Source organism: Pseudophryne corroboree, chromosome 2 (assembly GCF_028390025.1).
Source record: "Pseudophryne corroboree isolate aPseCor3 chromosome 2, aPseCor3.hap2, whole genome shotgun sequence".
Taxonomy (NCBI): Eukaryota; Metazoa; Chordata; class Amphibia; order Anura; family Myobatrachidae; genus Pseudophryne; species Pseudophryne corroboree.
This window is the reverse complement of record NC_086445.1, coordinates 840,786,151-840,808,979: the sequence shown is the minus strand read 5'-3', so window position 1 is coordinate 840,808,979 and position 22,829 is coordinate 840,786,151. Positions and strand designations below refer to the sequence as shown.

Genomic DNA, 22,829 nt, shown 5'->3' with positions numbered 1-22,829 from the left:
TATACTAAAATTGGAAGCGTCATATTTGTTAGAGGCGCACCAAACAAAGTAAGAATGCCAGACCCTATAGTAAATCCGAGCAGAAGCCGGTTTCCGGGCCCGCAACATAGTTTGAATGACCGCCTCAGAAAACCCTTTAGCCCTTAAGACGGAAGCTTCAAGAGCCACGCCGTCAAAGACAGTCGGGCTAGGTCCTGGTAGACACAGGGGCCCTGAACGAGAAGGTCTGGACATTGTGGAAGTAACATAGAAAATAAGATTTTACTCACCGGTAAATCTATTTCTCGTAGTCCGTAGTGGATGCTGGGGACTCCGTAAGGACCATGGGGAATAGCGGCTCCGCAGGAGACTGGGCACAGCTAAGAAAGATTTAGGACTACCTGGTGTGCACTGGCTCCTCCCACTATGACCCTCCTCCAGACTTCAGTAAGGATACTGTGCCCGGAAGAGCTGACACAATAAGGAAGGATTTTGAATCCCGGGTAAGACTCATACCAGCCACACCAATCACACCGTATAACTCGTGATAATATACCCAGTTAACAGTATGAACACAACAGAGCCTCTCAAAAGATGGCTCAACAATAACCCTTGTAGTTAACAATAACTATATACAAGTATTGCAGACAGTCCGCACTTGGGACGGGCGCCCAGCATCCACTACGAACTACGAGAAATAGATTTACCGGTGAGTAAAATCTTATTTTCTCTGACGTCCTAGTGGATGCTGGGGACTCCGTAAGGACCATGGGGATTATACCAAAGCACCCAAACGGGCGGGAGAGTGCGGATGACTCTGCAGCACCGAATGAGAGAACTCAAGGTCCTCCTCAGCCAGGGTATCAAACTTGTAGAATTTTGCAAACGTGTTTGCCCCTGACCAAGTAGCAGCTCGGCAAAGTTGTAAAGCCGAGACCCCTCGGGCAGCCGCCCAAGAAGAGCCCACTTTTCTCGTGGAATGGGCTTTTACAGATTTAGGCTGCGGCAGGCCAGCCACAGAATGCGCAAGCTGAATTGTGCTACAAATCCAGCGAGCAATAGTCTGCTTTGAAGCAGGAGCACCCATCTTGTTTGGTGCATACAGGATAAATAGCGAGTCAGTCTTCCTGACTCCAGCCGTCCTGGAAACATACATTTTCAAGGCCCTGACTACGTCCAGTAACTTGGAGTCCTCCAAGTCCCTAGTAGCCGCAGGCACCACGATAGGTTGGTTCAAGTGAAAAGCTGATACCACCTTAGGAAGAAACTGGGGACGAGTCATCAATTCTGCCCTATCCATATGGAAAATCAAATAGGGGCTTTTACATGACAAAGCCGCCAATTCTGACACCCGCCTTGCCGAAGCCAAGGCCAAAAGCATGACCACTTTCCACGTGAGATATTTTAAATCCACGGTTTTGAGTGGCTCAAACCAATGTGACTTTAGGAAACCCAACACCACGTTGAGATCCCACGGTGCCACTGGAGGCACAAAAGGAGGCTGAATATGTAGCACTCTCTTGACAAATGTCTGAACTTCAGGCAGTGAAGCCAGTTCCATTTTGGAAGAAAATCGATAGAGCCGAAATCTGGACCTTAATGGAACCCAATTGTAGGCCCATAGTCACCTCTGACTGTAGGAAGTGCAGAAATCGACCTAGCTGAAATTTCTCCTTTGGGGCCTTCCTGGCCTCACAGTACGCAACATATTTTCGCCATATGCGGTGATAATGGTTAGCGTTCACTTCTTTCCTAGCTTTAAATAGCGTAGGGATAACTTCCTCCGGAATTCCCTTTTCCTTCAGGATCCGGCGTTCAACCGCCATGCCGTCAACGCAGCCGCGGTACGTCTTGAAACAGACAGGCCCCCTGCTGCAGCAGGTCCTGTCTGAGCAGCAGAGGCCATAGGTCCTCTGAGATCATTTCTTGGAGTTCTGGTTACCAAGCTCTTCTTGGCCAACCCGGAACAATGAGTATAGTTCTTACTCCTCTCCTTCTTATTATTCTCATTACCCTGGGTAAGAGAGGCAGAGAAGGGAACACATACACCGACTGGTACACCCACGGTGTTACCAGAGCGTCCACAGCTATCGCCTGAGGGTCCTTGACCTGGCGCAATATCTTTGTAACTTTTAGTTGAGGCGGGACGCCATCATGTCCACCTGTGGCTTTTCCCAACGGTGTACAATCATTTGGAAGACTTCTGGATGAAGTCCCCACTCTCCCGGGTGGAGGTCGTGTCTTCTGAGAAAGTCTGCTTCTCAGTTGTCCACTCCGGGAATGAACACTGCTGACAGTGCTAACACATGATTTTCCGCCCATCGGAGAATCCTTGTGGCTTCTGCCATCGCCATCCTGCTTCTTGTGCCGCCCTGTCGTGTACATGAGCGACCGCCGTGATGTTGTCTGACTGGATCAGCACCGGCCGGTGTTGAAGCAGGGGTCTAGCCTGACTTAGGGCATTGTAAATGGCCCTTAGTTCCAGAATATTTATGTGTAGGGAAGTCTCCTGACTTTTCCATAGCCTTGGAAGTTTCTTCCTTGTGTGACTGCCCCCCAGCCTCGAAGGCTGGCATCCGTGGTCACCAGGACCCAGTCCTGTATGCCGAATCTGCGGCCCCCTTGAAGATGAGCACTCTGCAGCCACCACAACAATGACACCCTGGCCCTTGGAGACAGGGTTATCCGCCGATGCATCTGAAGATGCGACCCGGACCACATGTCCAACAGATCCCACTGGAAAATCCTTAGATGGGACCTGGCGAATGGAATTTCTTCGTAAGAAGCTACCATCCTTCCCAGGGCTCGCGTGCATTGATGCACCGACACCTGTATACGTATTAGGAGGTCTCTGTCTAGAGACGACAACTCCTTGGACTTCTCCTCCGGGAGAAACCCTTTTTATCCTGTTCTGTGTCCAGAACCATACTCAGGAACAGTAGACGCGTCGTAGGAACCAGCTGCGACTTTGGAATATTCAGAATTCAGCCGTGCTGTTGTAGCACTTCCCGAGATAGTGCTACTTCGCCCGAACAACTGCTCCCTGGACCTCGCCTTTATAAGGAGATCGTCCAAGTACGGGATAATTATTTCGGCCATTACCTTGGTAAATACCTCGGTGCCGGGGACAGACCAACGGCAACGTCTGGAATTGGTAATGACAATCCTGTACCACAATTTTGAGGTAGTCCTGGTGAAGAGGGTAAATAGGGACATGCAGGTAAGCATCCTTGATGTCCAGTGATACCATGAAATTCTCCAGGCTTGCAATAATCGCCCTGAGCGATTCCATTTCGAACTTGAACCTTCGTATATAAGTGTTCAAGGCTTTCAATTTTAGAATGGGTCTCACCGAACCGTCTGGTTTCGGTACCACAACATTTTGGAATAGTAACCCTGGCCTTGTTGAAGGAGGGGTACCTTGATTTCACCTGCTGGAAGTGCAGCTTGTGAATTGCCGCCAGTACTACCTTTCTCCGAGGGCAGCAGGCAAGGCTGAGGTGAGGTAACGGCGAGGGGGAGTCGCCTCGAACTCCAGCCTGTATCCCTGTGATACTATTTGCAGAACCTAGGGATCCACCTGTGGGCAAACCCACTGGTCCCTGAAGTTTCCGAGACGCGCCCCCACCGCACCTGTCTCCACCTGTGGAGCCCCAACGTCAAGCGGTGGACTCAGAGGAAGCGGGGGAAGATCTTTGATCCTAGGAACTGGCTGCTGGTGCAGCTTTTTCCTTCTTCCCTTGTCTCTGTGCAGAAAGGAAGCGCCTTTGACCCGCTTGCTTTTCTGAAGCCGAAAGGACTGTACCTGAAAATACGGTGCTTTCTTAGGCTGTGAGGAAACCTGAGGTAAAAAATTTTTTTTTTCTTCCCAGCTGTTGCTGTGGATACGAGGTCCCAGAGACCATCCCCAAACAATTCCTCACCCTTATAAGGCAGAATCTCCATGTGCCTTTTATAGGCAGCATCACCTGTCCACTGCCGGGTTTCTAATACCCTCCTGATAGAATGGACATTGCATTAATTCTGGATGCCAGCCGGCAAATATCCCTCTGTGCATCCTTTATATATAAGACAACGTCTTTAATATGCTCTATGTTAGCAAACTATTTTCCCTGTCTTAGAGTATTAATATTATCTGACAGGGTATCAGACCACGCTGCAGCAGCACTATTTATGCTGAGGCGATTGCAGGTCTCAGTATATAACCTGAGTGTGTATATACAGACTTCAGGATAGCCTCCTGCTTTTTATCAGCAGGCTCCTTCAAGGTGGCCGTATCCTAAGACGGCAGTGCCACCTTTTTTGACAAACGTGTGAGCGCCTTATCCACCCTAAGGGATATCTCCCAACGTGACCTATACTCTGGCGGGAAAGGGTACGCCATCAGTAACTTTTTAGAAATTACCAGTTTCTTATTGGGGGAACTCACGCTACTTTACACACTTCATTCATTCATCTGATGGGGGAACAAAACACTGGCTGCTTTTTCTCCCCAAAAATAAAACCCCTTTTATGTGGTACTTAGGTTCATGTCAGAAATGCGTAACACATTTTTTATTGCCGAGATCATGTAACGGATGTTTCTAGTGGATTGTGTATATGTCTCAACCTCGTCGACACTGGAGTCAGACTCCGTGTCGACATCTGTGTCTGCCATCTGAGGTAATGGGCGCTTTTTTGAGCCCCTGATGGCCTTTGAGACGCCTGGGCAGGCGCGGGCTGAGAAGCCGGCTGTCCCACAGCTGTTTTACATCATCCAGCCTTGTAAGGAGTTGACATTGTCGTTTAATACCTTCCACCTATCCATCCACTCTGGTGTTGGCCCCACAGGGGACGACATCCCATTTATCGGCCTCTGCTCCACCTCCACGTAACCTTCCTCATCCCACATGTCGACACAGCCGTACCGACACACAGCACACACACAGGGAATGCTCTGACTGAGGACAGGACCCCACAAAGTCCTTTGGGGAGACAGAGAGAGAGTATGCCAGCACACACCAGAGCGCTATATAATGCAGGGATTAACACTATAACTGAGTGATTTTTCCCCCAATAGCTGCTTGTATAAACAATATTGTGCCTAAATTTAGTGCACCCCCTCTCTTTTTAACCCTTTGAGCCTGAAAACTACAGGGGAGAGCCTGGGGAGCTGTCTTCCAGCTGCACTGTGAAGAGAAAATGGCGCCAGTGTGCTGAGGGAGATACCGCCGCCCCTTTTTCGCGGACTTTTCTCACGCTTTTTTATGGATTCTGGCAGGGGTATTTATCACATATATAGCCTCTGGGGCTATATATTGTGATATATTTGCCAGCCAAGGTGTATTTATTGCTTCTCAGGGCGCCCCCCCCCCCCCAGCGCCCTGCACCCTCAGTGACCGGAGTGTGAAGTGTGTATGAGGAGCAATGGCGCACAGCTGCAGTGCTGTGCGCTACCTTGGTGAAGACTGATGTCTTCTGCTGCCGATTTTCCGGATTCTTCTTGCTTCTGGCTCTGTAAGGGGGCTGGCGGCGCGGCTCCGGGACCGAACACCAATGGCCGGTTCCATGCGGTCGATCCCTCTGGAGCTAATGGTGTCCAGTAGCCTAAGAAGCCCAAGCTACCACCAGTTAGGTAGGTTCGCTTCTTCTCCCCTTAGTCCCTCGCTGCAGTGAGTCTGTTGCCAGCAGATCTCACTGTAAAATAAAAAACCTAAAATATACTTTCTCTCTAGGAGCTCAGGAGAGCCCCTAGTGTGCATCCAGCTCAGCCGGGCACAGGATTCTAACTGAAGTCTGGAGGAGGGTCATAGTGGGAGGAGCCAGTGCACACCAGGTAGTCCTAAATCTTTCTTAGCTGTGCCCAGTCTCCTGCGGAGCCGCTATTCCCCATGGTCCTTACGGAGTCCCCAGCATCCACTAGGACGTCAGAGAAACATAGAATTTGACGGCAGATAAGAACCACTTGGCCCATCTAGTCTGCCCCTTTTTTTGATCCTTTAGGTTATCTCAACCCTTTTTGAACCTTAATTCTTTGTAAGGATATTCATATGCCTATCCCAAGCATGTTTAAATTGCTCTAGTCTTAGCCTCTACCACCTCTGATGGGAGGCTATTCCACTTATCCACTACCCTTTCTGTATAGTAATTTTTCCTTAAATTTCCCCTGAACCTGCCTCCCTCCAGTTTCAGTGTATGTCCTCGAGTTCTATTACTTCTCTTCCTTTGAAGAATGTTTTCCTCCTGAACTTTACCTTTGGTATATTTGAAAGTTTCTATCATGTCTCCCCTTTCCCTTCTCTCCTCCATACTATACATGTTAAGATCTTTTAGCCTTTCCGGGTAAGTTTTGTGATGTAGGCCATGCACCATTTTAGTTGCCCTTCTTTGTACACTCTCTAATGTATTTATATCCTTCTGGAGATATGGTCTCCAGAACTGGACACAGTATTCCAGATGAGGCCGCACCAATGACCTATACAGTGGCATTATTACTTCTCTTTTCCTGCTACTGATTCCTCTTCCTATGCAACCAAGCATCTGACTTGCCTTTCTCATTGCTTTGTTGCATTGCTTTCCTGCCTTTAAGTCACTTGAAATAGTGACTCCTAAATCCCTTTCCTCCTCAGTAGTTTCCATTATAGTACCCTTGATACTATATTTAGCCTTTGGGTTTTTGAGACCCAAGTGCATGATTTTGCATTTTTTAGCATTAAACTGTAGTTGTCATGTTCTTGACCATTTTTCAAGTCTAGCTAGGTCATCAATCATTTGTTTTACCCCTCCTGGTGTGTCTACCCTGTTGCATATCTTTGTATCATCTGCAAAAAGGCATACTTTCCCTTCAATATCATTTGCAATGTCACCAACAAAGATATTAAAGAGAACTGGTCCGAGTACAGATCCCTGGGGTACTTCACTGGTAACATTTCCCTCCATAGATTGCACTCCATATACTACAACTGTCTGTTTCCTATCCTGCAACCAGTTTCTTATTCATTTAACTATTTTATAATCCACCCCCACACTTTGAAGTTTATTTATCAGTCTGCGATGTGGGACAGTGTCAAATGCCTTACTAAAGTCTATATATGCTACATCTACAGCTCCCCCTTGATCTATTATTTTCATCACAGAGTCAAAAAAGTCAATAAGATTTGTTTGGTATGATCTCCCACCAGTAAATCCATGCTGTTTTGGATCCTGTAAGTTTTAAGTAGAATTGGACGCTCTGACGATAGGCCTTGCAGGTCTGAGAAACAGTGCCGTCTGGGCCATGCTGGAGCTATGAGAAGCAGAATTCCTTTTTCTTGATTGAACTTCTGAATTACCCTGGGCAGGCATGACACCGGAGGGAACACTTACGGCAGCCTAAACCTCCACGGTACCGCCAGCCCATCCACGAATGCTGCTCGAGGATCCCTTGCCCTTACTTCGAAGACCGGAACTTTGTGATTGTGTCGAGACGCCATCAGATCTACGTCTGGAAGGCCCCACCTTTCCACTAGGAGTTGAAACACTTCTGGATGGAGGCCCTACTCGCCAGCATGCATGTCCTGACGACTGAGAAAGTCCGCTTCCCAATTCAGGACTCCCGGAATGAATATTGCCGATATGGCCGGTAGATGGCGTTCTGCCCACTATAGAATCCGTGAGACTTCCTTCATTGCTAGGTGGCTTCGAGTGCCACCTTGATGATTTATGTTAGCCACTGTGGTGGCGTTGTGCGACTGTACTTGAACAGGACGGTTCTGAATTAAATGCTGGGCTAGGTTCAAGGCATTGAAGACCGCCCGCAACTCCAGAATATTGATCGAGAGGAGGGACTCCTCCTTGGTCCACCGCCCCTGAAGGGAGTGTTGCTCCAGCACCGCGCCCCAACCTCTTAGACTGGCATCTGTCGTCAACAGGACCCAGTCGGATATCCAGAACAGACAGCCCCTGCACAGTTGTTGGTCCCGGAGCCACCAGAGCAGCGACAGATGGACCTCCGGAGTCAATGAGATCATTTGAGACCTGATCCGGTGAGGCAGGCCGTCCCATTTGGCTAGAATCAGCCTCTGGAGAGGGTGAGAGTGAAATTGAGCGTACTTCACCATGTTGAATGCTGACACCATGAGGCCCAGCACCTGCATCGCCGAATGTATCGACGCTTGCGGACGAGATAGGAAGCAACGAATCCTGTTCTGAAGTTTCAGGACTTTCTCCTGAGACAGGAACAACCGCTGGTTTTGAGTGTCCAATAGTGCTCCCAGTTGCACAATGCTCTGACTTTTGTAAAGACTCGTGGAGCCGTTGTTAAACCAATAGGTAACGCCCGAAACTGGCAATGGCAGTTGCCAATCGCAAATCTCAGGTATTGCTGATGAGACACTGCTATAGGAATATGCAGGTAAGCATCCTGTATATCCAGGGAGACCATGAAGTCCCCAGGTTCCAAGGCCAGAACTATAGAGCGAAGGGTTTCCATCCGGAACTTGGAAACCTTCACAAACCTGTTCAATACTTGAGGTTGAGAATGGGCCGGGAGGACCCATTCGGTTTCGGGACTAGAAACAGCGGAGAATAGTACCCCCAGACCCTCTGCGCAAGAGGCACCTGTACTACGACTCCTGTATCCAGGAGGGTCTGTACCACCGAATGTAGAGTGTTTGCCTTTGTCTTGTCCAACGGGACATCTGTCTGGCAAAATCGATGAGGGGGTCGGTTTTTGAAGGCTATGGCGTAACCTCAAGTGACGACTTCCCGTACCCAGGCATCTGAAGTGGTCTTCAACCATTCCTGGGTATACCCTAGAAGCCGGCCCCCCACCCTGGGATCCCCCAGAGGGAGGCCCGCCCCGTCATGCGGCAGGCATATCTGTCTTGGAAGCTGGCTGACGGGCCGCCCAGGCTCTTTTGGGCTTAGGCTTACCAGGTTTGGAAGTGCAGGCCTGCTTGTTGTACGTCTGACCTTTTGCTTTACCTGAAGGACGAAAGGGGCGAAAGGAAGTACCTTTAGCCTTCGACACAGAAGGAGCAGTACTTGGCAGACAGGCAGTTTTGGCAGTAGCCAAGTCAGCCACAATCTTATTTAAATCCTCCCCAAACAGAATATCTCCCTTAAAAGGGAGTACCTCCAGGGTTTTTCTAGAGTCCAGATCCACAGACCAGGATCTTAGCCACAATATCCAGCGAGCCAGGACTGACGTAGTAGAGGCCTTGGCTGCCAGGATACCGGCATCAGAAGCTGCCTCTTTAATATAACGAGAAGCTGTGACAATATAAGACAAGCATTGTCTAGCATGGTCAGAGGAGATATCAGCATCTAACTCCAAGGCCCATGCTTCAATGGCCTCTGCAGCCCAAGTAGCTGCAATAGTTGGCCTTTGTGCAGCACCCGTGAGGGTATAAATCGCTTTCAGACAACCCTCCACACGTTTATCCGTAGGCTCTTTTAGAGATGTGACGGTGATGACCGGTAGAGCTGAGGAAACCACCATCCTAGCCACATGTGAGTCCACTGGAGGAGGCGTTTCCCAATTCTTACACAGCTCCGGCGCGAGGGGATAGCGAGCCAGCATCTTCTTTTGAGGCACAAATTTCGTACCCGGGTTTTCCCAGGGTTCCTGACGTATATCAATTAGGTGGTCAGAGTGAGGTAAAACTTGTTTAATCACCTTCTGACGCTTGAACCTATCTGGTTTCTTAGGAGGAACGGATGGCTCGGGATCATCCGTAATCTGTAAAATTAATTTAATAGCCTTCAAAAGATCAGGAACATCCACATGTGAACCACCCTCCCCATCAGCCGTATCTGAGTCAGAACCTGTGGGGTCAGTGTAAGTGCCGTCTTCATCCGACGAGGTGTCAGTGACAGCAGTGGATTGTGAGGAGACAAGCATTTGCTTAGAGGACCCCTTGGATGTAGGCAAGCGACGGTCAGACTTTTTAGTAGTCAGGGACTGGTTCAACTTCTTTAGTTGAGTAGATAAATCGTCCGCCCACGGCGGGTTAGCTGCAGAGACCACAAACGGTTGCACCGGCATTGGGGGTCCCATAGGGGGTGTTAGTTTATGAACTAGCGTATGCAGAAGCGTGGAAAAAGCGGCCCACGGCGGGTCATTATTTGCCCCCGTTGCCACCGTCCCACTGGGGGGCAAGGAGCCCCCAGAACCAGAGCCCAAAGCTGCTATATTCCCCTCATAGGCATCTGCGGCTTCAGCGACACCGGCAGTGTGTTCAGCCCCAGAACCGTTACCCTTAGATGCAGACATGATAGAACTTGCAGTATCAGGTAACACAGTACAATTTGTCAGCAGCACAATACCTCTAGCCCAAACCCCTGTGCAGTGTAGTCAGCACCAGAGATAAAGGAGAGATATGGTGACTAAATCACAGAGAAAAATACGTAATACAGTATATCTTTGTGAAAATCCTATATTAGATAAAACCTGACACACCAAGCCCCCTCAGGTTATAGAATATAGGGATAGCAGGTTGAGTGAAAGACACGAAATGGACACCACTCAGCTATCAAATGCACACACAAATAGTCACAGTCTGTACAATGCAGAGGTTATTACTAACAATAATACTGCACTGGACTAGCTTACACAGCTATATAACAATAGATATAACAGTACACAGTAAGAACTGGATGTATATCACAGGGTAATTGTACTAGGAAACCCTAACTCTTTCTTAACTAACACTGACTAAAAAAAGGCAGGTAGAATACTTAAGTGTCTTGTAAAGTCACAGCACTGACAACCAGGCGGCTTTTGCCCAAGCATTCCCAGAAACAGTGACACCCCAGGGAGTGAGGAAGAGACAGATATGCAGCTCCAGGGCGGGAACATTTGCAGAAAATGGCGCCCTGGGGCTGGGGGGAGAGGCTTCAGGTCCAAGCTCTATCCCCCTGCTGGCAAAACCACCGGTTACTGCGGGCTCTAATAAAACGGTTTATAGAGAAAACCTGACCTGTCTTATGCCCTGGTGATCTAGTGGGATCGCCTGTACTGCCACAGTGTTCACCGCCAGTGCGCGCGGCCCGCCTCCCACTGAACGCGCCGGATCGCGATAAAGACCGGGTCCCGCAAGTGGGACCCACTTACCACCTCCCGAAGCGCGGCCACATGATCCCGGAGAGCCCCCGTCGTGTGTGCCTGACAAGAAGAAAACCGGAGCCTCCTGCTGTAGTTACCCGGCAACCAGGGCTCTGGAGTGTATAGCGCCGCTGGGGAGAGCCGGAGCTGCAGTCGTGAATGTCCACTGACATGTAACACTGCTGCTGCCCTTGAAGTCTTCACTTTTTTCCTCAGAAAAAAAGCTCTTCTTAGAGCACTCCTGTTAAGTGCCTGCTACTGCAGCACCAACTACAAAAACTGAGATCCTGTGCAGGGAGGCGGGGTGATATAGGAGGCGGCGCTATGCATTCTGGGAACAGTCAAAGCTTTGAGCCTGTTGGTGCCTCGGATCAAGATCCTACTCTACACCCCATTTTCCATTCCTTGTGGAGCCCAGTGTAACCCGCAGCAGAAATTATCACCACTGAAAGAAAATTGTTGGCTGCTAGCACAATATGCTCCGAATAGGCAGCAAAATGCGTCTCTCTTCCTATGCATACAATTCATACACATTAAAGGAAATAGCCAGGAAGTGTAGATTTTAGGGGCCTATTTATCATCAAGGATGGGAACCGGCCAAACTCGCACTGCGATAATTGATTACATCGCAGGGATGTATAAATCATCGCATGCAGGGACAGAGCTTGTGAGCAAGCTCTGTCCCTGTGATGACACTCCGCAGCATTATCAGGGTTTTTTTCGTAAAACCCAGATGTCCTGCTGCGCATGCGCCGCCCCCCCACCAGGGTTGCAGCACAGCATATGGGGGACATGGCGCCCCTCAGCACTGTCCAGAGTACCGATCACTGGCTCCCTGGACTGGTAAATATGGGGGGGGGGTTTAAACTTTTTTTTGTTTTTTTTTGAACACTTTGATCAGCTTGTGTGTCCAGATTTCTCTGCCAGGAACAGAGATTATCACAGGGCGAGGTTATCACAGGGAACACTGGAGTGTTTTTTCACGTGTTTTTTTTTTGCTGTTTTTTAGTAAATTTGGCCACATCGCATTTCCCATTATAAGTATGGGGAATGCGATGTGGATTACTAAAAAAAAAAAAAAGTGAATTAAAGGGTTTGGAGCAGTTTTTCATGAAAATTGTTCCAAATGCCCTTTAATACATTGGAGTGATACAAAAATAATGTGAAAAGGGTGTGGAAACACACTTTTTCACATTATTTTAGAAAACGAATGTTAATAAATGGGTCCCTTAGTTTCACCTGGTTGTACTAAACAGGAATTGGAGGATAATTCGTAAAATTCTCCTCCAAAACCTAATAATCACATTTGTTTAGAAAGCAGATCGCATTTCCCAGAATTGTAATATGAAATGTGATCTACTCAAATTTACTAACATTCAATTGTAACAAAAAATCAGAAGTGAGCCTAGTGAGAATAACGCTATTCCAGAACAGAGTTATCCAGGCTCACTCCTGTCTGTAATTGCAAAAGGGTGCTTTTACTTCAGGGAGAGAGCTCTGCCGCTCCCTCCCCCCTCTCCCCCTCCTTCCTCCCGTCTGTGGGGGTCATTCAGATCTGATTGTAGATGTGCTAAATTTAGCACATCTACGATCAGTTACTCAGACATGCAGGGGAACGCCCAGCACAGGGCTAGTCCGCCCCGCATGTCTGGCCCTACCCCGTCCCCATGCACGGGTGCGAAAGCATCGCACGACGGCGATGCTTTTGCACCCACCGAGTAGCTCCCTGCGCTTGTAGGCGGCTACCTACCGCACCCTGGGTCGCAGCAGCTGCGTTGTCCGGACTGCGCCCCACCAACTGCGTTCTAATGCCTTTGGCACACCCCCTCCCGCCCTGCGACCACCTCTGCCTGTCAATCAGGCAGAGGCGATCACATCTCACTTCACGGGGTGCGCACGCACTGGTGCGATCCAGTCTGAATGACCCCCTGTGTTTCCTCAGCAGCGGCAGCAGGACAGCAAGGATTCCTCAAAGGACTGCTGCAATAAAGAAAGGTTAATGATCCTTTTAAAATAAATCAATAAATAAAATCCTTTAACTCCTGCTGTTTTCTCCGGCCGTGCTGCCTGTTCCCAGTCCCCTCACTTTAGTGCAGCAGCATATAAGGATGCATGAGGGGTGTGAGCGGCTTCCGAGGACCCGTCTGCCTGCGCAAGCCTGTGCCTGCTGTGTTTGGACCTCTCAGTCTCCAACATAGGCATATCGAACATTAAAGAAGAAAGCCGCGTCAGCTGAATACTTTGATGTTCTTTGAAGCAGCGCATGTGCAGTAGCAGACTGTATATCGCAATGCGATATACACACGTTACAGCCACGGAAGGGGTTCGCCGGGTCAGGGCTGTAACGCAAGCTCTGTCCCTGCACCCCAATTTTTATACATTCATGCAATATATTGTGTTATCTCTTTGCAAGTTTTATCATTATTTGCACTTGCTATCTGCAATTAAATTGCGGATCTTGATAAAAGCACTCCCATGTCTCTTGGATCCTGTTAAATGCAAATAATAATATATATATATATATATATATATATATATATATATATATATATAACATTTTATCTCTTTAAACGCCCACACTAAAAATATCAGCAGCCTTCCATTCCTAAACAGAATAGGGAACACGCTTTTGTTTTAAAAAAAAAAACCAACAAGTGTACAATAAACTGTCATCCTGCTACAAAACTGCAGCTGATTTACTACATTTGCATAGCTGGATTGTGTCTAAGATGCATTTGGCGAATCAGATGTGGCCCTCGATCACCATGATCAACTCACAACTTGCACCAGGCTTTGAGTATCTGTAAATCATATCCATCCAAGCAGGTGCAATTCAAATTGAATTGAAAGTCCAAGTGGAACTGTAAGGGCATGTTCCCTGACACAGGCCTAAGTCTTTCTATGCACCTTCGACTCAAGAGAGCATAGAAAACAAAAGTGCACGGTGTGCAAAACTCAGAAGCTCTGCCAACAGTGGTTCCAAATTGTGCACTCGCCACACCCCTGGACGCATCATCTCTTCAGTTTCCCTGCCTTGTCAGTGTTCACCAGAAAGAGAAGCTGCTAGACCTGAAGGCAGGGAGATTTTTATTTCTATGGTCTCGTAAGTAGAGGGAACATAGAAACACTGAGGTTTTGTACACTTCATAGTGAAGAAGATTACTTTTAAAGACACAATAATTATGGTCTATGATCAACATTCAGGCCCCAGATGCCTTAAAAACATGAAAGTGTATGTAAAAAAGAATATTTACTTAAGGCATACATTGACTTATAATAATGAACTGATGAAAAGTAAATGTGTTGAAATTACTTAACTGTAATGGCATCATTAAGCACGGTATATAGAGACAAGTGCATATCATTTAATAAATACAATTGGGAATTCAATTGTTAGCACCGGCAGCTGTCTCTCTTGCGCACCTGACGGAGCTATTCAATTGTAGCTCCTGTCTGGTGCAAACAGCTGCCAGCGCCGGCATTTCTGCCTGCACCCCCTGGGGGTGACGAGCTGAAATGTAAGAACAGTGATCTGTTTGGTCGCCCAAACAGCACTTTTTCGCGGTTGCACCTATTCGTTTAAAGCAGCTAAACCGGATATTAACGGGCGCAACAAGCAGAATCAATTGAATATCACTCCTGCGATCTCCCGTTACTTTAGACGGGAGATCGGGCGGCGAAAACAAATTAATTCCTCCCATTGTGCCTAAGTCTGAATTGTATGTAATGTGAATGCAACTTTGGATGTTCACTGTGAAAATAAATGCTAATAGGACCGCCCCATCCTTCTGTACATGAGAGCAGCAACCATCAACACTTACACATACCCCATGCTAGGGGCCAGAGAAGCGACTGAATTTGGAGTCCTCTATAAATAAGCTCGACAAGTACATCTGGCTACACACCCACGACACACCCAAAAAACTGTTCCTTTGCATGCGTTTGCATCATTGGTGCCCAGCTGCCACCCAGAAATGATTATTTAGTGTCCACAAAGTCTGAATTATAGGAATAAAGATGAGTATAAAGTATAAAGTTAAAGATGAGTATGCTGCCTACATCTTATGCTCAGTACGTAGAATATTGATAGATGTGGCCGCATTCAAAGTTGCACCTCACTCAGAATCAGGCCATAAATGTCAGACCATGTTTGAGCACATTATATACGTACGTTTTGAACTGAATCATTCTCCTCTTGTTCATCATGACTTTGCAGATCGAACAGCACTAAGCCATGCGGGTAGATTCTTAGAGTAGCAAAGCTGGAAAATAAGTAGAAAATAAATAAAATGGGGCAACTGTTCCCTTTCAACAAATCGGAAATAACATATTGTACACATTTTGTATTATAACATCTGAACTGGGCATAAATAGATATGATCAAAATACTAACAATTTACCGTAATCAAGTTTCTAGCATTAAGAAATATGTAAATGGCTAATGCAACTTTCCAGATGGCTTGTTCAGTCACTTACTGCAGAACAGAACATGATAAATGTACGTAGAAAAAAAACACTGTCGCCTAAAATGAGTCAGTCTCAACATTTGAATCAGAGAATGGGCCAAGGTTATTTCTAGTAGTGTAATTTAATGGGTTAGCACATACAGCAATCGATGCACTAACAAGAGTGAAGGTGCCGTGTGTTGGGCTCCATATGAACAGATAGCTTGTTACATGAAAATCTAGGTGTTTCTCCAGTGCATTACAGCATTTACTCAAAATAGCTAGCAGTGTGTTTAGTAGGAATACATACGATTTACCGTCGGTCAGGATGCCAGTGGTCACATGACCGACAACGGCATCCCGACACTGAAAATGACGACAGGTACCTAATTTGAAAATTCCACAGTTTACCTCAAACTCCTTCAAGTTCTTATCCTGGAAAGTTGCTGGCCTGAATTCAGCTGTCAAAAGACGTAAAGTCCACACACACTTAAAACGTGCACATCCAGACATCATCTTTTTACAAGAGACTCACTGGCTAAAAAAATTAACTTCCACTTTAAAAAGTCCTTGGTTAGGGGAATGTTTTTCGGCCTCTTATTGTAAGTAAACACGAGGGGTGGCAATCTTATTTGCTAGGAACCTTGATTACGAAGTAACTAAGACTATAGCTGACTCAGAGGGCAGATACCCAGTGGCGGAACTAGCAAGCGGTGGCCCAAGTGCAACAAAATGCTTTGGGCCCCCTCCCTCTCATCACGTCCAAGTCCACCCCCTGCGGCCTGCTTACATGCACATGTTGGAGTGGCCTGGACCTAGTGCCCAGTACCATCCTTATTCACTGGGGGGCACTTATTATCTGGGCCTAGCGCCCCCTAACTGCGCACAGGCCAGAGGCATGACATCACCCATAGGCATAGCGCCCACCTAACATAGGGGCAAGATGGGTGACCTGGGACTAATGCTCAGGGTCACCTTATTTACCTAAGTGGCTGCACTTTTACTAGGGCCTAATGCCCTCTACATAGGGACAGGCCTAATGCCTGGGATTAGCCACGGGCCTATTGCCCGCCTACTGACTATGCCCACGGGCCTAATGCCCACGGGCCTAATGCCTGGTGGCCTAGGGAGGATATGCGTAGGTCCTTACAAGGGCCTACCTTACGGTGGAGAAGGCAGCAGTGGGGAGCTTCACAGCTCTGTTGCTTTTCACCACTGCAGCACTTCCCAGTCTCTGGAGGTGCTCTTCTGCTGCTGGCCCATCCTGGCCAGCGGCGCTTCCTCTTCTTTTCTTCCTCCAGACGACGCCGGACACCTTCTTTCTTGATCCCAATGTCTTCAGGCCTCTTCCGCGGCCACCGGATCTTTTCACGCATCTTCCATCTTCTTCTTGCGCCGCCCATCTTCTTCTGGCGCTCCACGACGGCGTCTGATGTCACCCGCAGGCTGGGCCTATGACGCGGCAAGCACTGATTGGCTCGCCGCGGCCGCCGTGATAGGCCGGTGCTCCACGAGCCGTGATTGGGATTGGCTCACGGAGGGCGCCAGCCTTTGAATCCCGCCACCAGCGCTTCTGATTGGCTGAGGGACCGGCACCATACAAACGGTGCCGCTCCCACACCTCTCCCAGCCACTGTACTCGGACAGGTGCGGAGGACAGACACACTGCCCCAGCGTTGTCCACCGCTGCTCCCTGCAGCACCAGCGCTTGGATCAGACACCCGATCCCAGCGCTATCCGCCACATCCCGCTGGGGACACAGCCTGCTGCACTGATGTGCCCTGTGATACAGGGCACATCACTACATAATGAGTCAGTTTGACTCATTACATGCCGCTGGCTTTGGGCCCCTTGACAGCGGTGGACCCCAGTGCAAGGCACTGCTTGCACTGCTGGTAGTTCCGCCACTGCAGATACATCATGCTTAATGTGACGATACATGGCGAACAATTCACTTTGCTAAACCTATATGCCCCTAACTCACCCAATTTCACATTCTATCAATCCATTTCCAACTTGTTAATGTAACATGCTACACCTAACTTAATTGTTGGAGGTGATATGAACTCACTACATGATTCTCACTTGGATCATTCCAATTCTCCAGTGCTCCCATCTTCTAATAACAGAGAATAAATAGCTTTTTTATGCTCTCAACATGCACTACTGGATGTCTGGAGACTTCAGAATGGTTCTAGCAGAGAATACACTTATCATTCGAGAGTATATGATACCTTTACAAGACGTGACTATATTCTATTGGAAGAATCCTTCTTCACACAGGTTTCTCTTACCTTCATAGATAACATTATAATCTCGGACCATGCCCCTATAATGTGTGACATAGAAAGGAGGAATCCCGTTCGCACCTCTAAATTATGGCAATTTCCGATGTATTTATCTCAAAATGAAGATTTCCAAAAGTATCTTAAAGCCAATTGGCAGGCATATGTAGATGATAACATACAGCATTGGGACAATACAGTCTTATTCTGAGAGGCCTTGAAAGCAGTGATGCGCGGGCACATCATATGTTACATGGCTAAGCGTAACAAAGATAGAAAAGAACAATTGCACTCTTTAACCAGCAGATTACGTCATTTGCAACACCAGTACTTAACTTCAGCTACAGAGGAAAACAAAACCACATATCTACAAGAGAAAGGTTTACTAGAAGCCTTGCTTTTACAAAAGGCAAAACTCAGGACTGACTATATGAAAAAACAATATTATCGTTCGGGTGGCAAGTCAGGTCGACTTCTAGCCCTTATATTCAAACAGCAAAAGAAAAAATGTTACATTACTAAACTACAGGAACGCAGTTCTGGTTCGATCCTCACCTCTCACCCTGATATTTTAAATCTGCTAGAGTCATATTTTACTTATTTATATAAATCTAGTAATTCTAATCAAAAAGACATTATTGATTTCTTAGAAAATGTGGGGTTACCCAAACTGCCAACAGAACAGAGAGACTGGCTCAATAGTTCGATAACAGAACAAGAAATTCTTACAGCCATAGGGGTATATTCAATAAGAGTCGGAACCATTCCGACATGCAGTTGTCGGAATGGAACCGACAACCCCTATTCAATTGACGGCCAAATCAGACTGTCGAATTTGGCCGTACACAGGGTCCTGTTCTGCCGCTACGGTCAGCGACAGCGGATGCTCTGACAGCAACGGCCAGGAGTGTAGATGGCGGCGGCCGTGAGCGGGACGGCGGTAAGCTGGGCAGTGGGAGAGCAGAGACCTGCGGTCGGAGCTGGCTGTGGGGGGACATGTCTGGGGCGGCGGGTGGAGGCGCTGCAGGGAAAGAGGTGCCTGCAGGCCGCTGGGGTAGCTACGATCGGGGGCCGGCGAGGGGAGCTGGTTGCGGGGAGACATGTCTGCGGCGGCGGGGGAAGGCGCGGCAGGGAGAGACCCCCACTGCCGCAGACATGTCTCCCCGCAGCCAGCTCCCCCCGCCGGCCGCCGATCTCAGCTCCCCCATCCGCCAGCAGCACCGCTTGTCTCCTCACCTCAATCAGACTTGTTTTCAAGTCGGATTGAGTTTGTCGGAAAGGGGGCCAAAACCCCGGATTTGGCCCCATTTCTGGCAGCTGCACGTGGATCGGAATACCCGACCTGTCGGAAAAAATCAGCCCCTATTGAATAGGTCAGAGCCCCTTTCGACCAATTTCTGTCGGAAGCTGCTATCTTTCCGACAAGACGGCAGCTTCCGACAGTTATTGAATACATCCCATAGACTCCCTCAAACTAAATAAAGCACCGGGCCCAGACGGCTTTAATGCAAATTATTACAAAATCCTAAAAACTGATATTTGCCCGACACTTCTCGCTTTATTCCAACAAATATTTGATGAAAAAAATTGCTTACCCTTCGTTTAATGAAGCCCTAGCGCTTTTATTACCTAAACCAGATAAGGATACTTCTTTTGTGGAGTTTTATAGGCCAATTGCACTGTTGAATCAAGACTACAAAATCTTAGCCAGAATATTACCTACCAGACTACAAGATTTAATGCCAACTCTCTTAACACCGCACCAATTGGGCTTTACAACGGGTCGCCATTCTGTCCTAAGAATTCGCTCAGCTATAGCAGTACTAACCTCTACACCAGCAAATATTGCTTCGTCAACTGTGATATTAAGTTTAGACCCCGAGAAGGCTTTTGACAAAATCTTATGGGAATATCTGTTCAAAGTCCTGGACTTTAGAGACTTTGGTACTACTTTTGTAGAGATGTTTAAATATTTTTACTTAGAACTTAGCACCAGATTATTGGTCAACGGCCTTCTTGGCAAGTCATTACTGATGCAGCGAGGAACAAAACAGGGTTGTCCATTGTCACCTTTGCTGTTCAACCTAGCATTGGAACCTCTCTTGCATTACCTACAACAATGGACAACCTTTCAAGGAGCAAAGAGTGGGAATCAGGAATTAAAACTGCAGGCCTTTGCTGACGATCTATTGCTCATCGTCTCTAATCCAAAGGATAGCCTGGAACCCCTGTTTAAAAAACTCAATTATTATGGCTACCAAGGGTATAAGATAAATTTATCTAAATCGACAGAAATGGCCTTAGGTAATCGTCCCTATAAACCTAGCACCCCTCAAGGAGGAATGCAGTGGGCCTCTTCCCAGTACTTGGAGATAAAACTAACCAAAAACATACATAACTTGTATTATGCAAATTTAACCCCGCTTATTGCAAAACTTGGGACAGAACTAGAAGGGTGGCAACACCTCCAGTGTTCGTATTTGGGAAGAGCCTAATCAAACGTACAGTATTACTTTTCCAAAATTACTATACCCACTGCAAGTTCTCCCACTTATACTTACTTTATCAGACGAAAAGAAAATAGTGGAATTATTCCAGAACTTTATATGGTCTAAGAAAAGACTGAAAATCAGTTTAAAAATATTACAAAAAACCAGAGGAGGGTGGAATACATTTCCCCAATGTAAAACTATATAATCAAGAAGCTACCTCTAGGTACATCAAAGACTGGCTCCACAAGGCAGACCAATATGCCAAACATACCCTTGAACAACAATTTCTCGCAAACCTTGATATGACCTGCTTTTCGCATTTATATAAACACGACATTCCTACACATTTATTGGAAAACTAATGTCGACATGTTACACAATACATATTAAAGCTAAACTTTACACTCTACTCTATATCTTCCTTTTTTAACACAGTATGGCAACATAACCATTTAGAAAATGGCATGATCAGGGAATACGCTCAGTTAGACACCTCGCACATTTTGACACAAAAAAACCTCTTACTTACACACTATGCACAGGCACAATCTTGTTATGACTTAGCCTTTCTCCAGGCACAACATTACACTAATAAGGTAATAACTTTTTTAAGCGAGGAAGACTGGCGTAATCAACTGGATGATGCCTTCCTAAATGTGAGTTACTCCAAGAAAGCCATAACTTATTTTTACTAAATATTGAGACAGCCCCATCATACAGGTCAATTTCAAACGGGTATTACTAAATGACAGTCGCAATTTCCCAGCGTAGAAGAGAAGGATATTTTGAAAACTTTATTGTACTCTATTAAAACAATAACGGCCACATCAAACAGAGATGTTTTTCAAAGTATTCTATAGAGGTTACTTACTGGATCTCCACACCGTTGTAATCTCATTGGTATGACCAATATGTCCAAATGTCATAAATGTAACTGCCTTGAAGCAACTTTGTACCATTGCTTATGGGACTGTCCCACAATTCAGGATTTTGTTTAATAATAAGGCAGTTTGTAGTGGACTACTTGGTGAATTTTCTTTCATTGACCCCAGCATGGGCTATACTCAGTTTCTTGCCAAACACCCCCAAAATTTCAGCAGGATGTAAAAAACTACTAATAGTAAAACAAGTGGATTATAGAAAATTACTTAGTGCGCAAAACAGCAGCTAAAGAAAGTGTTTTTCTCCTATGAGGTTCCTTTTACCCTCACCACAAGTGCAAAAAAAATAGAGTATGGAGATTTCCACTTAACTTGCGCTGTGTGTGGATTCTTCTTTGTTCCAAATCATTCCATCGTATTTATCCAGATCAATTTGACATATGAAATAAAAAAGTTATGTATAGTGTAATACCATTTTAATTACAATGACACATTTACATAACATACATAAAACATGGATAGAATAGATGAGCTTTACAAAAAATGTGGGATCAAATATTCAGCCAAATCCCCTGGAGAGGCAAGTGAGGCAATGTGTAATTACCAGAATTTTAGGGAACTGTGGTTTAGACAGTCCCTAACAGCGCGTGTGTCCCGCAATGGGTGTTCCGGATCAGCCCATCCACCACACAGATTGTCACTGCTGGATCCTGGATAAGTGCACTTTCCTCACAGGCGTCTTTAGTGGGAAACCAACGCGTTTCAACTCTTAACTAGAGTCTTTTTCAAGGTTTTTCAGATTCATCCCAAACCTTGAAAAAGACTCTAGTTAAGAGTTGAAACGCGTTGGTTTCCCACTAAAGACGCCTGTGAGGAGAGTGCACTTATCCAGGATCCAGCAGTGACAATCTGTGTGGTGGATGGGCTGATCCGGAACACCCATTACGGGACACACGCGCTGTTAGGGACTGTCTAAACCACAGTTCCCTAAAATTCTGGTAATTACACATTGCCTCACTTGCCTCTCCAGGGGATTTGGCTGAATATTTGATCCCACATTTTTTGTAAAGCTCATCTATTTTATCCATGTTTTATGTATGTTATGTAAATGTGTCATTGTAATTAAAATGGTATTACACTATACATAACTTTTTTATTTCATATGTCAAATTGATCTGGATAAATACGATGGAATGATTTGGAACAAAGAAGAATCCACACATAGCGCTAGTTAAGTGGAAATCTCCATACTCAATTTTTTTTTAAAAACTACTAATGTTTATCTCCTCGGTAGCCCAAAAAATAGGATTTTACTTACCGGTAAATCTATTTCTCGTAGTCCGTAGAGGATGCTGGGGACTCTGTAAGGACCATGGGGAATAGACGGGCTCCGCAGGAGATAGGGAACTTTAAGAAAGCTTTGGATTCTGTGTGTGCACTGGCTCCTCCCTCTATGTCCCTCCTCCAGACCTTGTGATAAACTACCCAGTTAACAGTATGAACAAGTAACATAGCCTCGGTTCAAGACCGACCAACTATAACATAACCCTTATGTAAGCAATAACTATATACAAGTCTTGCAGAAGAAGTCCGCACTTGGGACGGGCGCCCAGCATCCTCTACGGACTACGAGAAATAGACTTACCGGTAAGTAAAATCCTATTTTCTCTAACGTCCTAGAG

The 22,829-nt window shown here is 46.6% G+C and overlaps 1 protein-coding gene across 3 annotated transcripts in view; it reads right to left on the bottom strand.

Annotated features, from left to right (window-relative positions):
• The window catches only part of SMS (spermine synthase), a 376,994-nt gene that overhangs the window by 201,324 nt on the left and 152,841 nt on the right, over positions 1 to 22,829 (bottom strand). For all 3 annotated transcript variants that reach the window (XM_063955771.1, XM_063955772.1, XM_063955770.1), the window contains exon 3: positions 15,216 to 15,306. In XM_063955771.1, the coding sequence (XP_063811841.1) occupies positions 15,216 to 15,306 (91 nt within the window). The remainder of the gene's footprint in view (positions 1 to 15,215; positions 15,307 to 22,829) is intronic.